Genomic DNA, 16,466 nt, shown 5'->3' with positions numbered 1-16,466 from the left:
GTATAAAAGTCTTTATTGAAGTTCAGTTTCACTTCCAGAGCCACAGCGCGCAGCCCCACGTCTAAAGTGTCAGACCACTGATGCTCCGTCTGAGTCTCCTCCCCCTTGACACCAATTTAAGATTCTAGCCTTGCGGCCGTATTGCAGCTATAAAGATGAATGTATTGCCAAGAATGTTGTTTTTGTTCCAAGCATTGCAAATAATTGATAAAATGGATTGTTTCAAGAGGTGGCAAAAAGACATATCTAAATTTGTCTGGCAGGGCAAAAAGCCCAGAATTAAATTTAAGATACTAACGGATTCAAAGGAAAGAGGGGGGTTTGCCCTGCCAGACTTTAAACTTTACTATGAAGCGGCAGCTTTCTGCTGGCTGAAAGAATGGCTACTTCTTGAAAACACAGACATTTTGGATTTGGAAGGTTTTAATAACATTTTTGGGTGGCATGCATATTTGTGGTATGACAAGGTTAAAGCACATAAAAGTTTTAAAAATCATATTGTCAGAAAAGCACTACTAAATGTCTGGGACAGATATAAAGACTTGCTGGAAAATAAGACTCCAAGGTGGCTGTCGCCAATGGAAGCTAAGGCAGTTAAAAAGTTAAATATGGAGTCCAAGTGGCCAAGATACTGGGAAATTTTGGAAAAGGAAGGGGACAAATTGAGATTGCAGAGTTTTGAGAAATTAAAAGGGAAGGTGAGAGACTGGTTCCACTACCATCAAATAAATGAAGCGTTTAAACTGGACAGTAAAATTGGCTTCCAGGTGGAAAAATCAAAATTGGAGACAGAACTGTTAGAACCCAGTACTAAGAATTTGTCTAAAATGTACAATCTGCTGCTGAAATGGAATACACAAGATGAAACGGTTAAATCGGTTATGATTAAATGGGCTCAGGACATTGGTCATAATATCTTGTTTGCTGATTGGGAAAAGTTGTGGACCACCGGGATAAAATTTACGGCATGTAATGCCTTAAGAGAAAACATTATGAAAATGATATATAGGTGGTACATAACCCCAGTCAAGCTTGCAAAGATTTACCATGTGCCTGACAACAAATGTTGGAAATGTAAAGAAACTGAAGGTACATTTTTTCATCTTTGGTGGACTTGCCCGAAGATTAAGGCATTCTGGGAAATGATCTATAATGAACTTAAAAAGGTATTTAAATATACTTTCCCCAAGAAACCAGAGGCCTTTCTCTTGGGTATTGTCGGCCAAGGGGTGTTAAAGACGGATATAACTTTCTTTATGTATGCTACAACAGCAGCTAGAATACTCATTGCGAAGTACTGGAAGACGCAAGAACTACCCACACTGGAAGAATGGCAGATGAAGGTGATAGACTATATGGGCTTGGCAGAAATGACGAGCAGAATCCGAAACCAGGGAAGAGAAGCAGCGCAAGAAGAATGGAAAAAATTCAAGGACTATTTAAAGAAATATTACAAAGTTAATGAAAGTTAGAATGATGTTGGACTGGAAAGTAAATGGTTACTATTAGTAATGGTTAAGACAAGGAGAATAAGGAAGAATAGTCTAAATTTAAATTAAAATAAGGGAAGATTTGCTGAACAATCAATAAGAATTTGGAATACAGAAAGGGGAAGCATGAGGAAGTCGGGGAAGATGGGATATGAAATTAGGATATGAAATGATACATGTTTTTTGTTCTGTTTTCTGTTTTTTTGTATGTTTATGTTCGTTGTATTGTGTTTAAATGGAAAATAAAAATTAAATTAAAAAAAAAAAAAAAGATTCTAGCCTTGCTCCACCTTCTCCGCTGCTCCTTCCTCCTCTGGGTCCGCCTGCCCGCCGGGGTTCCGCCCTTTCTAGCCTCTTCTCCCGCTGATTCCCCTGAGCCTTCTCCCTCCCTCCGGCGGGCTTTAGGAGCTGGTTCCCCATCCGGGTCTCCTGCTGTTCCGCGCGCCTGCACATTTGAACTTGGCGCGCGCGCCCAGCCAGCAGCTTTCCTCCTGACCGTTCCACTGCTGCTGTCACTGCTTCCCCCATCGGGGGGGGCTAGCTGCAACTGACCTCCCCTCCGTTGGAGGCGTGGTCAGCCCTGACTCCCTCTCTGGAGGAGACACTGCTCCTGACACATGTGACTCCTCCCCCCCACTACGCTCTGGTGGGGAAACTGGTCCCGATCCTCCACTGCTGCTTTGGGGTTCCCCTCTGGCTCCTTGTTTCTGGTGCGTCCCCCCTGGGACCCCCCTTGCCCTGACCATCGGCGCCCCCTTCTGGGAATCTTCTGATTCGCTGGAGAAGCTCATGGAATCTCTCGGGCCACTGTCATACTCCCCTACGCTGCCCTCGGATTCTTCCCCTTCGCTCTCCCAATCCTCTCTCCCTAGTGCTCCTGCTCCTGATTCCCTGACAACAAGGTAACCTCAAATACAACCTTTTCAACAGGATATATTTACATATCCATATTCACGTATTCAGGCACCAGCACTGAGTAGGCATCCAATGGGACACCCAAGTAGGAACATACCCAAGTTGCCTTATACTGAGTCCACATAGCTCAGTATTGTCTGCACTGCTTGGCAACAGCTCTCCAAGATTTCAGACAAGGTTCTCTCACAGTCCTACCTAGAGAAACTGGGGACTGAACCTGGGGCAAGACATGCTCCACAACTGAGCTGCAACCCTTCCCTTTCAAGTACAGTGGTACCTCGGGTTACAGACGCTTCAGGTTACAGGCGCTTCAGGTTACAGACTCCACTAACCCAGAAACAGTACCTCAGGTTAAGAACTTTGCTTCAGGATGAGAACAGAAATTGTGTGGTGGCCGCGCAGCAGCAGCAGGAGACCCCATTAGCTAAAGTGGTACCTCAGGTTAAGAACAGTTTAAGGTTAAGAATGGACCTCAGGAACGAATTAAGTTCTTAACCCGAGGTACCACTGAAATAGTCTTGAAGGTTTTGGTCGTAGATAGCAGGTGTGGCTAAAACACCTTTAAAATCTTTGTTTATAATCTGGAACTCTGAGACAGTAGCAAGCTCTAAAATCTTGGTGGTGATCCAGAAGGTCCCTTGGAGGGCCAGAAGGTACTTCTGCGTACCATATCCAATTTCATTCTGGGAGGGTGACTGGAAGGAAGAATCTTAAGGTGATCAGATTTCTAGGTGTGCTTCCCTGGATGCACCCCCATGTAAATAAACTTGTACCTGTTATTCTGCTCAGTGGCAACTACATTTCTTGACATTTATGCAACATTGCTATGTTGAAATATGGATGTTTTGGGGGGAAACATAGCTGGAGCACTTTAAACCCTTTGTTCTGAAATTCACCTACTTTAGCACATTTAAAAAAAAATGGTGTTAGCATCTTGGTCCAAGTTAACAGATCAAATCACTTTACAAGTGGGATGATGTTCTGTAGAATAAATGGCATTGCAGTTGAATGGCCTGGATAATTACTCTTTTGACTATATATCATCTTTAATTTCATAGGACTTTGTTTTTGGGTACTATCCATACACCAAGTATGTAAGAGAGAGAGAGAGAGAGATATGCTCTTGGTCAGCACTCCAGGCAGTTGAGCTTTCCCATGGAGGCTTGCCAAAACAAAAGGCTGCCAGCATTTCAAAAACGCAACACAACAGGGAGATCAAGATTGTTTGGGATGTGATCAGGAGGGAGAGATGAAAAGTTAGATACAGGACAGAAGAAGAAGACAGAAGCAAGGTCTCTAGCCTTGCGCTAGCAGCAGGCTAGCTGACCGCCTTATAGTATATAGGAGACCTTTCAGTTGGTGTGGCGGGGGGAGCATAAGGCGTATGTCCATGACTGCAACCTTTTTAAGATTCTCTAGGAAAATGTGGGGGAAAGACTGTAGCTTAAATGGAGCACAGCCTCTTTGTGCTAAAGGTCCAAGATCCAAACCCCAGTATTCCCAGATAAGAGTTGAGAAAGACTGGCTGAAACCTTGGAAAACCAGCTCAACCAACTGGCTGACTCAGAAAAAGACAGCTTCCTATGCTCCTGTCTTTGAGTTGAGTGCAGCAGTTTTACTGCAGGGTGTTTCTCAAATATATATCCCACAGCAGTTCATGCTTCTTGTGTATCTACAACTTGTTCCAAAGAAGTTGCAGAAGTTTCACCAAAGACTTTGATTCCTTTGCCATGTTTCCTCTGGCAGCATGCTTTACTTGGCTCCTGATCCTCACAACGGTATGGTTTTATTTATTTACTTCAGTTATTTGTTACTTTTCAGGGCCAAGCCCTCACAAAGTGACATACAAAGACGGGGACAAGAAATTTGGTGCCTGAGAACAAGACAGTGGTGATAGTTTAATTTTACTTGTGGTGAAACAGCATCTTTCACCTGTGTGCAGCAAGCTAGCTTAGAGACCGCAGGGCAAGTTATGTAGCACACAAAGCTCTGTTCTCTAACACTTCACCATCACTGCCTGCCCTACAACATCTGCCACCTAAGTCAGCTCTCTCACTCTACCTAATGGTAGGGCCAGCTCTGTACAGAAAGAAGTATACCAGGGGTAGGCAACCTAAGCCCCATGGGCCACAAGCAGCCCACAGGGGTCATTTAACCGGCCCACGAACCGCCCACGAACTGAGCCGCCCGCTCGGCTAGTCCCCGCACGCTGCGCTAAACCGGCACAGCACGGTGCAGGGACTCGCTTCCGCAACGCTGGAAATCGCATCTCTGCATGCGCAGATGCAGGAAATCGCAGGCGCTCATGCGCGCGCGTAATCAGGCCCACAGAGGGATCTCCGCTGGAGTGAACTGGCCCAGGCGAGGTAAACCTTGCCGACCCCTGAAGTAAACACATACAGAGTATGAAACATTGAGTAGATATAGACAAACAGATACATGAAAGATACCAAATTAGAGCACCAAAATTCTCCCAAGGAGAGTCATGAGCAAAAAAGATAATTTTTAAGGTCTTCTTGAATGAGGTCTTCTTGAACTGAAGGAGTCAAACAAGAGTTAGCCAAAGGAGAATACTAATTGGAAATTAGTTCATTTAAATCAGTCTCTCTCTTTTTGGGTGGGGTGGAGCTATTTTCTGAGCTGACTTAGGTGGCAGATGTTGTAGGGCAGGCAGTGATGGTGTTAGAGAATATGTCTGAGCAGACACTGTCCCAGAAATGTACTGGTACCTATTTGCAATACGTTTACATTATGATGTGAGGAAAACCGATCAACATTCACCAGTTTCAACACAATCAATTCTGTGATCAACATTCCTACACTTACTCATACATCCCCAAAATGAATATTTTGGTAAGATTTCTTTCAAATTGCTCATGCACATCACATCCGTTTTTTAAAGCCTGTGCTTCCAGTCGCATGACAGAAATGTTAACCCTCTTCTCTGCCGCAGCAAGTAAATGGCTCCAGATCTGAAAGCAGACATACTATCTAATCACTAGCTGAGCAACAAAACCAAATCTACGGAGATTATAATCAAATATACGCTAGGCACTAAAAAAATAAAAAATAAATCTTATGCATCATTCTCAAATCCAACATTACTGAATGTGTAAACTCTCAAAGTGTCACAAGGTTTATTCAACACAAACACAACCTCTGCCAGCTCATGGCACGAACCCAACAATGTTTATGTGATAGCAATGGGGAGAACATAAAGAATTGGAGGCAAGACATCTCATGTGTATATATCCTATTAATGCTTGATCTTGGCACCTTTATCACAAACTAGAATTCAATAACATAACAACCTACTACAATGACTTCCACACTTTGAACAATTTCGAGATCACCAAAGTGAAACATTAGCATTTCCTTTCTAGAGGGAGAATTGTTTGCTTAGCTATTTCTGCTGCTGCTCTTCGTGGTAAATAAAGCTTTTGAATGCTTAATTTAGTGTGGATGATTGCAGTTTCTATTTTGCTACCCTTAGTGATGACTCTGTAACATATCATAGCTTTCCCAAGACTGCTGAAAAGACTACTTGGATTGGTAATCTTTGGCCTCAGAGGAAAAGGGAGCATCTCCCTTTGGTTTACAGAACTAGAATGTAAGTATCTATAATGTTTATTTATTTGAAATATTTTCACCCACTTTTCTTTTCCAAACCCTTTTTTTAAAAAAGAAGGATCTCGACGGATTTTTACCTGCAGGATAATATTCTAATATAAAATACTGCACATGAACCAACACAATGGTGAGGGAACACAACCTCCTACAACATAACCTCAGATGAAATGTACAAGGGGATTGGGGCAACAAGAACTGCTGACCCCTGAGGATGCCATTTCTGGTATTGACTGCCCCTTTCTAAACGTCTGGTGCATTGCTAGTATATTACAGCACAATAAATGTGCATCTGTTGCTCATTTATAGAGCTATGTTAAAAGGTACCCCTGACCGTTAGGTCCAGTTGCGGGCGACTCTGGGATTGTGCGCTCATCTCGCTTTATTGGCTGAGGGAGCCGGCGTACAGCTTCCGGGTCATGTGGCCAGCATGACTAAGCCGCTTCTGGTGAACCAGAGCAGCGCATGGAAATGCCGTTTACCTTCCCGCCAGAGCAGTACCTATTTATCTACTTGCACTCTGATGTGCTTTCGAACTGCTAGGCGGCAGGACTCATATTTGTGGGCTCTGAAGTAAGTCTCTCAGATACTTACTCAAGTAAGTGGGGAGAATTATGATTCCTGCATTCTTTTCTGGCTCAGATTTTAATCCAAGCTAGAAAATAATCCCCCTCTACCCAACCCACACTACCAAGCCGCCGCCTCTACTTTCCTCCCACTTCACTGACCAGGGTGCTACAAAGTTGGGGGAGACCTCCTCTCTTCCTTCATTCTCCCAGCGAGCTGTCACAGTTTGCTGCCAGAGCTATACTGCTGCTTCACCCTGGTCAATGCAGTGGGAGTGAAGGAGGAGGTTTATGCTTGAGAACAAGACAAAGGGGCACATTTACATAGGACTGGAAATAAGTTAGCTATTTTCTGGTTTGGGGCTTATTTCAGCGCCAATCCAAATGCGAACTGGAGGAGCTCAATCGGCCATCACTCATTTGTTGCGCTGGACTGAAGATCCTACCTCAAAAAAGTAGTCCACCCCAGGAACATTTACGTATTCACCAAGTATGTAGTAAGCACACTATACTGCTGGGAGAATAAAATTATTTCCTGCAGTTAGCAGTATGATTGCACTCTGTTGCTTGGAATGCAGTTGTGGAAATCTCATGGGCACCTGCTGGCTAGTATCTGTGACATAACTAATGATAGGCCATCCATTTTTTTTATCCCCCCCTTTTTTTTACTCTTAGTTAAATTATTCCCAGATACACTAGGGGGAGGTACTTGAGGGACCAAAGGGTGCGGGGGAATTGCAATAAAAGGAGAAAATTAATTCTACCCCTCATTCCCTAGCTGATTCGATGCTGCGATCCTAACACCAGCTTACTCGAGTGTGGATATAAACCCTTTCAGCATCAAGTTTTCATATGTCAGCAGCCTATTTTAGCTGCAGGTGTGGCTAAGAACAAGAAGCTTTGAAATTCTGTGTTGAGAGCAATGAGCTTCAGTTACTCTGCTTTGGCAGTCTGTGTACAGCATGCTGGTGTGTACATCCTCTAAACTTTTTGAAGAATGGACCTGGGAGCATGATGACTATTCCCCACTGCAGAAGACACATTTCTTACATCTGAATTGAATATCATGTTATTGCCTTTCGATTAGGGATTGCAGGACTGTTTCACAAAAGCTAATATGCTTTTGTAACACTCTGAAATGGTCACCTATGGACGTGCCCTTAGAAAACATCATATTGGTTTACAGCACTTTATGAGTACACTGTGTTTTGCTTTTCACTTTCCCAACCAAAGTATTTGAGCTCAGCAAGCCGATTTCACTTGATCTAGCAGGAATAATGGGCACAATCTTTTTGTAATCGTATATTTTTGACTAATGCACTGATTAATAACAAAGAGGTGTTTCTTTTTGCATGCTTGGCAGTATGCGATGTTCAGACTTACTATTTATAATCAGAAAATCAGAAACCTATCCCTTAAGTCTAGACGCTGAATGAAGAAGTCTGTATGTAGCCTAATAATGTCTGACGACTGCTGCTGCTGCTGCTGCTGAGCATAGAAGAATGCTTTAACAAGGACTAGGACAGGGTTAAAGCCAACTTTTTCCTTGAACAGATGATATTTCAGATGGCCACACTATTCCAGATGCATCAATTTCCTTGAAAATCGAATCCATATATGTGCATATGCTGTGCTGGCAGGAGGACTGCCTGAAATGGCCCCAACCCAAGAGCTAATATTCTTTTGGCTGGAATAATGCAATTATTATTTTCCTAGCTATCAGTCTAAGCATACAGAGCCATCTGTTATGCAAAGCAAACATACACATCTCAATTACAGAAAATGCAGTTGCCTTGACAGAATTTGGATTACTCCACTAACCAGGGCTGTAAAATTTGTTTTAAGCTAGTGTATAATGGATGCCTTTCAGGAGTTCCCTAATTAGCATTTACCTGTTTAAACTAATTATTCATCCTTCTTCTTTGCTGGTTTATTAAACTTTGTTAGACACCATGCATAAAACACGTTAATATGAACACAAGACAATAATAAACATTACAATCCTGTGTGGTTTTTCATTTAAAAAGTGCATTAACAACCATGTGGATTTGTTACGAAATATGAAACTTCTGATGTTGGTTTATAAACAGGCCAAAGAAGAGATTTTAATTCATTACAAAACTGAGGACTTCAGGAAAATTCAATACCAATTTTGAATTAACAAACCCTCATCCCCCCACCCCAGTGCTATTGTTTCGTTTGACAGAACTTCCATATAACTAGTATAAACACATAATTAATGTGTACTACATAGATACCACCATTTTCTATTAGGAGTTAATGGCTGCAATTCCATTGTCTCAAACACTATTTGAATCTTTTTTTCCTGCCACACCAATTATTTGGCTATCCCTTTTCATTACTTCAGGTTACCACTTTCAGCTTAGTTTAGGTGCAACGAAATAACGAAGTTATTAAAAAGTTCTAGTCCTGAGAAGGGGTCTCCTAACAACCGCGGCAAGAAATGCAAGATGGGTGCCCAATTCCAAACAGTAAGACACAAGCATTAGCACAACTGTGGAGTTCCTCAAGGGTAGCTAAACAAGAGGCATAGCATCCTACTTTGCAACTCATTGTTCGAGAAGTCTCCCAGAGTCTCCCAGAATCGTATCAGGATGGTTCCGGTATACCATGTAGCAAATGCTACTGAGAGCTCAGCCATTCAAGATAAAACCAAAAGTAATACTTCTATTCCCCTATAATCTTAGATTTCAAAATATGTCAGTAATGGAACAACAATAATTAAAGTACAAGTGCTATATGAAAAAAAATGTCCTCTGCAGATTTACGGAACATGTGCGGAAGCAGCAGAATGTGTCCTTGTTGAAACCCTCCCTGCGAGTCATTTTAATGGTCTCTTTCAGCATTTCTTGACTCCAAATGACTCCCTGTCATTGTGTCAGCTCCCTGGATAATGCAGGGTACTCCATAAACATCCAGTAATAGGACACAAGGGAAGTACTATTAGTGTGTCCCTTTCCTACCAGGTACTGAGGTTTAAAGTTCAAAACAATTGAGAAAAGAAACTTCATTTGTTCTCAATAAATTAATAATGATCCTTAGTGGGCAGAAAAAGTTTTTTTTCAAGATGGGGATTTTTTTTTTTAATCCATTTGAACATTCTATACCAACTCACATTTCTCAATGATTTTCTAGGGTGGATAAAACACAGTCATTAAAGTATAAATTCAATAACATGCGAAATGTTGCCAAATAGATTACTGAGCACAGGAGTGGAACTTGTGCCATTAAATGGTCTACTTACTTGGGATAGGCCTAGATAGATGGAGACGGTTTCCGAAATGTACAAAAATTTCCCCTCTTGATTTAGTGCAAATACAAATCCATCCAGTGACTGCAAAATAAGAAAAAAAGTGAGAAGTTTGTTATATGGGGATATATTTCACTAACAGATAAAGCACAGGCATCACATATTCACTCTATTCTCATTATGGAAATATTGAAATTAACATACATTGCCTTTCTTAACACTTTATTTCTGTTCAGTGCAGAAATGAAAGGAGTTTCCTTGCAGAAAAATGGAGATGAGAAGAACACTGTGGATTGCAGAAATTTGCTAATTAACAGAGGATTACGGGCCTCCTCTTCATTCACAAATTCACCCACACACATTTTTGTGTGAGCATAAACAAAACCAATCAACAGATTACTGTCAAATATGTTCACACCTGGAGACCATAGAAATCTTGTGAATTTAATCTCTTCAATGTCAGCTTGTACGTTTATAAATTATATTCTGGCAGGTGTAAGGCTTTAGATATGGTTGCCAAAATATTTTATTAAAGAACATGTTATATACACATTTTTGGAAGCCACATGAAACATATAATCAATGAACAAACAAAAGGACTTATTCCCAACTGAAACACCACAGCACAGCACATTGAATCTATACATATTCATCAGGAATATACTTAATTTTATTATTTACTGCATTTGTCTTAAAGTGATAGTTTCGGCTGGGCGGGATATAAATAAAATAAAATTGTTGTTGTTGTTGTTCAACACTGCAAGGTGCATTCCACCAATCCCGCCTTTCCCCCAAAATATAGCCAGCACCAGTGCTTTTTTTTTCTGGGGGGACGCATACTCCTAAACATTTTGTGAATCCAAGTTTGGCCTCACTGAGGGGCAGTACAGTCATACCTCGGGTTAAAGACGCTTCTGGTTAAATCTTTTCAGGTTGCGTCCCTCGGCGACCCGGAAGTAACGGAATGGGCTACTTCCGGGTTTCACCGCTCGCGAATGTGCAGACGCTCAGAATGACGTGACGCACATGCACGGTGAATCGTGACCCACACACGTGCAGACACGGGTTGCGTTCTGCTCATGATGTGAACGGGGCTCTGGAACGGATCCCGTTTGCATCCAGAGGTACCACTGTATTTCAATATGAGTGAGACGCGGGTGGCGCTGTGGGTTAAACCACAGAGCCTAGGACTTGCCGATCAGAAGGTCGGCGGTTCAAATCCCTGCAACGGTGTGAGCTCCTGTTGCTTGGTCCCTGCTCCTGCCAACCTAGCAGTTCGAAAGCACGTCAAAGTGCAAGTAGATAAATAAGGACCACTCCAGCGGGAAGGTAAACGATGTTTTTGTGCGCTGCTCTGGTTCGCCAGAAGCAGCTTAGTCATGCTGGCCACATGACCCGGAAGCTGTACACCGGCTCCCTCGGCCAATAAAGCGAGATGAGCACCGCAACCCCAGAGTCGGTCACGACTGGACCTAATGGTCAGGGGTCCCTTTACCTTTACTTTAGGAAAATGAGAGTACCTACCCCTAAACATTTTTTTAAGGGGGAAAAAAGTACCGCCCAGCACTAACAACAAAGGGCAGCAAGGTTCCTAGGGAGAGGCTTCACAACAGAGCCGAGAATGCTACCCCAACAGTATCTCAGGTGCTAGGGTTGCAGGCAATGCTATTTTTCTAGAAAAGTATGAGCCAGAACTCACCATGAAAGCCTCCCTTGTTCTCTTAAAATGACCATGGTGTCGACCTGAGAGATGCCAGAACTGAGTTCCGGTGAGTTCCAGCTGAAAAAGGCCCTGGTTCCAGGGCTCCTTGCATTCTTACCTGGGACATTAGGAGCTCTGGGAACTACACTTCCCAGGGATCCTGGCACATGGGACATTGTTGCACATATTTGCATTGCTGCTAAAAAGCCTTTATAACCCCGTTTCTCAGGGACCTGACACCTGGAAGTGTTTTAGGCCTAGTGGATACCCTGCAGGGAGTTCTCTCCAATGCTGCAGTAGCAATAATCTGGAAAATTCGCAGGGTGATGTGAATTGGGTGGTAGCAGGGAGGACAGATGGCCCCAAGTGAGTTCATTTCATTCAGGAACCAAGTATATATACAGTGGTACCTTGGGTTACATACGCTTCAGGTTACAGACTCCGCTAACCCAGAAATAGTACCTCGGGTTAAGAACTTTGCTTCAGATGAGAACAGAAATCGTGCAGCAGCGGTGCAGCAGGCCCCATTAGCTAAAGTGGTACCTTAGGTTAAGAACAGTTTCAGGTTAAGAACAGACATCCAGAACGAATTAAGTTCTTAACCCGAGGTACCATATTCTCAGCTGCCTGTTTCATTAATGTGCTACTCACAACCGAGTAATGCAACTACTTAAAAAGTTTTCAGAGCAACTATAATGTGCCATCACCATTTTGTGCGTTACAAAAAAGAAGAGGGAGGAGACCGTTAATAGATGAAAGGGAGGATATGGAAAGATGGACACATAAAACAAAGCATTAAAAGTGGCTCCCCATGTTACCACATGGGATTAATTCCAGGTAGTGCTGTGGCAATATCCAATATCCAAATGTTTTCTTCTCCAGTGAAAGCAGATTCAATTTTTCCGTCTCATTTGCAACGCACTTCAAAATTTCTTTATAATTTTGGTTGGTGCAGTATTGAACTTACCTTATTGTTGTGAGGTAGCCATAGGTAGTGTGTGTGTGTGTGTGTGTGTGTGTGTGTGTGTGTGTTCCCATTAAACATCCCTCCAGGCCTCTGCAGCCTCCCTAGCTGCCTGTACTTCCTGATCTGAAAAAAGCCCATGGGAAAAGTTACCTTATGCAGCCTACCCCTGGGCTTTAATTTCAAGTGCAGGTAGTCAGAAGTCTGGCTACCAAGTGACCTCAAGATAGAAGAATAGTCCTGCTGGATCAGGGCCTAGGCCCACCTTGTTCTCACAGTGGCCAACCAGATGCCCATGGGAAGATCCTGCTTTTAAAGGAAGGCCTTTTAGAAAAAGCTTTAAAAGTAAATTTGCTTCACTTTAAAGAAATAACCATGACTGGCTATCAAGTACACAGTAGACAGCCTCCTCTGCTTCCCAAATGTACAGGAAAGCCCAAATGAGGATGTCATGGGGTTTTGGGAAGGCTGCAGAATGTTGACCATCGGAGAGGTGATTTATAGAATGAAAGAAGAGACAGGCCACAAAACCCCTCAGCTGCCTTGAAAGTAAGGTAAATGCAGCAAAAAAACCCCTGCATACCATCCATTTGATAATAGATAATTCGTCTACACAATTTATTTTCTCATTAATAGATGGGCAATAAATTTAAAAATGCAGGATATATATTGGGGAGCTTATTAATTCCAAGTTTTGAAAAGATTGAACATTACTGATCTTTGTTAGTTCAGTGAATTTCTTTTTCCTCTCTGTTTTTCTACGCTGATCAAGCCTTCCATGTTCTATAGGAACACAGGAAGCTCCTTTGTACTGAGTCAGACCACTGGTCCATCTAGCTCAGTATTGTGTACTTTGACTGACAGCAATTCTCTGGGGTTTCAAGGAAGGAGTTTTTTCCAGCCCAGCCTGGAGACACCAGGGATTGATCCCGGGACTTTCGATTCAATATAATCTATGAATCACTTCACACAGAAAGAGCCCTGAAGTGATTTAGAACACACACACACACACACACACACACACACACACACACAATATGATAAAAAATAAATTACATCCATCATTCTCAAGTTTTTAACTTTCATTACCTTCTTTCTTTGACCTCCTCCTCCTCCCCTTTCTTGTATCCTGGTTAATAATTTTGTCTTTTTGTCTTTTTTTTTTCTTTTTTATAATTTTAAAAAATCTTTAATAAATATTATTTTTTAAAAAATAAAAAATAAATTAAATAAAAGTAAATATACTAAAAGTGTTAATTCTAAAAAGTCAGCCAACAATATAAAAATAACCAACCAGCCCGCATAAGGATGAATACTATTTTTTAAAATATCAAAAACAGACCACTAATGATGTTCAGCACCTTGCTGAATAATAAAAATGGTGCCAGAAAGATGATAAGTTGGCATCAGGCAAGCCTCCCTCAGGAAGGCATTCCACAACTGGAGGGTCGCCACAGAAAAGGCCCATCATTTTGGTTGGGGCACACAGGGTCTCAGATATTCATCTCAGGTTCCATGTTGTTCATATGAGAAAAAGTGGTCCTTAAGGTACTGGGGTCACAAGACATGCATGGCTATTTAGGTCAAAACCAGCACTCAAAAACAAACAAACTCAAACAAGCACTCAAAAAACAAACTCAAACAAGACATGCTGGCCACCCAGGAGCACCCCCAATCTGCATACAGTGGTACCTCAGGTTAAGAACGTTAATTCGTTCTGGAGGTCCGTTCTTAACCTGAAACTGTTCTTAACCTGAGGTACCACTTTAGTTAATGGGGTCTCCCGCTGCTGCCACGCCGCCACCGCTCTCATCCTGAAGCAAAGTTCTTAACCCGAGATACTATTTCTGGGTTAGTGTTGTCTGTAACCTGAAGCATCTGTAACCTGAAGCATCTGTAACCTGAGGTACCACTGTATCTGCTCCTTCATGTTGAGTGTGTCACACTTCATGTTGAGTGAGGTCACACCACACCCATCTGGACAGGAGAACGGCCTTCTAAGAGTGTCTCTATCTTGTCTGCACTGAGCTTCAGTTTGGTGACCTGCATCAAGCCCATTAATGAGGTCAGACATGAGTTTAGCACACCAACCACCACGCCTGCTTGCAGCGTGAAGGAGAAACAGAGTCCTGCATTATCAATATACTGATGACAACATCATCAGATATCCAAAACTCCAGGTCAATGAGTATCAATGAGGACACACTCCCCATGCCTCATGTATTTCAGTGAAGGGTGGGCGGATCCATAAATGCAAAAGGATGCTTCCTTCATTGAAATGGAATGAACATATGACCTTTGGTGACCAGGCAGGTCTGGATGAGAGAAGGCAGCCTCTCAGATAACCCAGTGCCCAATTGTTCAAGGCTTTATTGGCAGCTAAAACAATTCCTTTAACAGGGCTGTTCCATGCTGGTGATAGGTTGTTCCATCTAGCAAACCAGCAACTATATTTTGCACCAGCTGCAGCTTCTTACCAACCTAAAGTGAGGGCCCAGAAAGATTTGTCCAATCTTGACCATTCCTGGCCACTGTGTCTAAGTTATCTGGGACCATGGACAGTTTTAGCTTGTGTATCAGCCAATACTGGTCATTTTTAGTCACTGAGGCCACATGGATCTCAAGAGACATAGCTGGATCCAAGAGTACCCCTTCAGGGTGAGTGCAACCCCCATGAGAACAGGCAACTGACCTATACCCTGGACCCAGGAACCACTCACACATGGGGCCTTCATTTGGCCAGAATTCAGTCTGTTTATTGGCTTCTTATCCAGCCCACCATTACAATGGTCTATGACTTGAGCGGCCACCCCTGATGCAGATGTAGCAGAGAAAAAGAGCAGTGATTTATTTCAAAGGATGTCATTTTATTCCATCTATGATCAGATCAGCTCCAGTTGTGATCATAACACAATAACAACTGGTGTGTGTTTAGAGAAAACAATGTCTTCTGTAATCTCACTCTGTTCCAGAACCAATAAGTCTCTGTGTGTTTTAATGTTTTTATTCCTTTGCTTCCTGAATAATTTCTAACACAATGATGAAAAGAAACTCGTTTTGGCAAGTATTCAGAGTTCTTTGATGTAAGAGGCAGAAACAGAATGAGCCACTTATTGGAAAACAAACAGTAAAGTTGTCATATTAAAGAAAGGATCTTCAATTTATATTTATGAATTAATAAAAATGTAAATCTACATAGATTTTAGTCAAACAAAAATATTTTTACCATGCAAGTAGTTTATTTTGAAAATTATCATAATTTCTTTTCAGATGATTACCACAGGAACCTTGAATGCTAATATCAATTACTGGTGAGCAATTTCAAGTGACATTTGGGTCAACTTTAAAGTTTGTTAAAGACACACTCAAAACTTTTTCAGATTTAGAGAGCAATCTATCAAGCACTGCTATTGTGTAAACTTAATCCTATCAACTATTAGTGTGTTCCATTTCTGTGGAATTCCCAAGGTTGCAGAGAGCAGCAGATCTTTATAATGTGCCACACCTTTAAAAGACAATTCCGAAATGTCTGTATTTTGTCCATTGGTATCTATGGTTCTCCTTTCTTCCATTGCTGAGTAGGAAATGGGGCAATACTTCATTCCAGAACTTTGCCAAGAAGATCTTAGTTCCAAAAATGCAATAAATAAATGTGTTTTCACTTTGTAAAGAACTAAAACACATTAAGAAGGCCATTAAAGAAGCATATCACCAGGTGCTAAGAAAAAAGAAAAGCAAGATCTTCCAGAAGAGGGAGAATGGGGGGTGGGGACCCAGAATGCGAACCCACAAAGAAATGGATTATATTGGGCTTTAACAGGGAGCAAAACTATGGTGATACACCAGATGTACAAAAATGAACAAAATACTCGTACACTGAAAATAATTTTTGGAAGAGGTTTACCTTGAACTTAGGAGAATCTTCCATAGT

At 42.0% G+C, this 16,466-nt stretch overlaps 1 protein-coding gene across 12 annotated transcripts in view; it reads right to left on the bottom strand.

Moving 5' to 3' along the window:
• The window catches only part of NPAS3 (neuronal PAS domain protein 3), a 634,645-nt gene that overhangs the window by 216,008 nt on the left and 402,171 nt on the right, over positions 1-16,466 (bottom strand). For all 12 annotated transcript variants that reach the window (XM_083611875.1, XM_083611866.1, XM_083611870.1 and 9 more), the window contains one exon: positions 9,864-9,953. In XM_083611875.1, coding sequence (XP_083468001.1) covers positions 9,864-9,953 — 90 coding nt within the window. The remainder of the gene's footprint in view (positions 1-9,863; positions 9,954-16,466) is intronic.

The sequence above is a fragment of the Podarcis filfolensis genome (genome assembly GCF_964270895.1).
Source record: "Podarcis filfolensis genome assembly, chromosome: 1".
Lineage (NCBI taxonomy): Eukaryota > Metazoa > Chordata > Lepidosauria > Squamata > Lacertidae > Podarcis > Podarcis filfolensis.
Note: the sequence above shows the minus strand (reverse complement) of the source record. Positions and strands in the feature narration are given on the sequence as shown.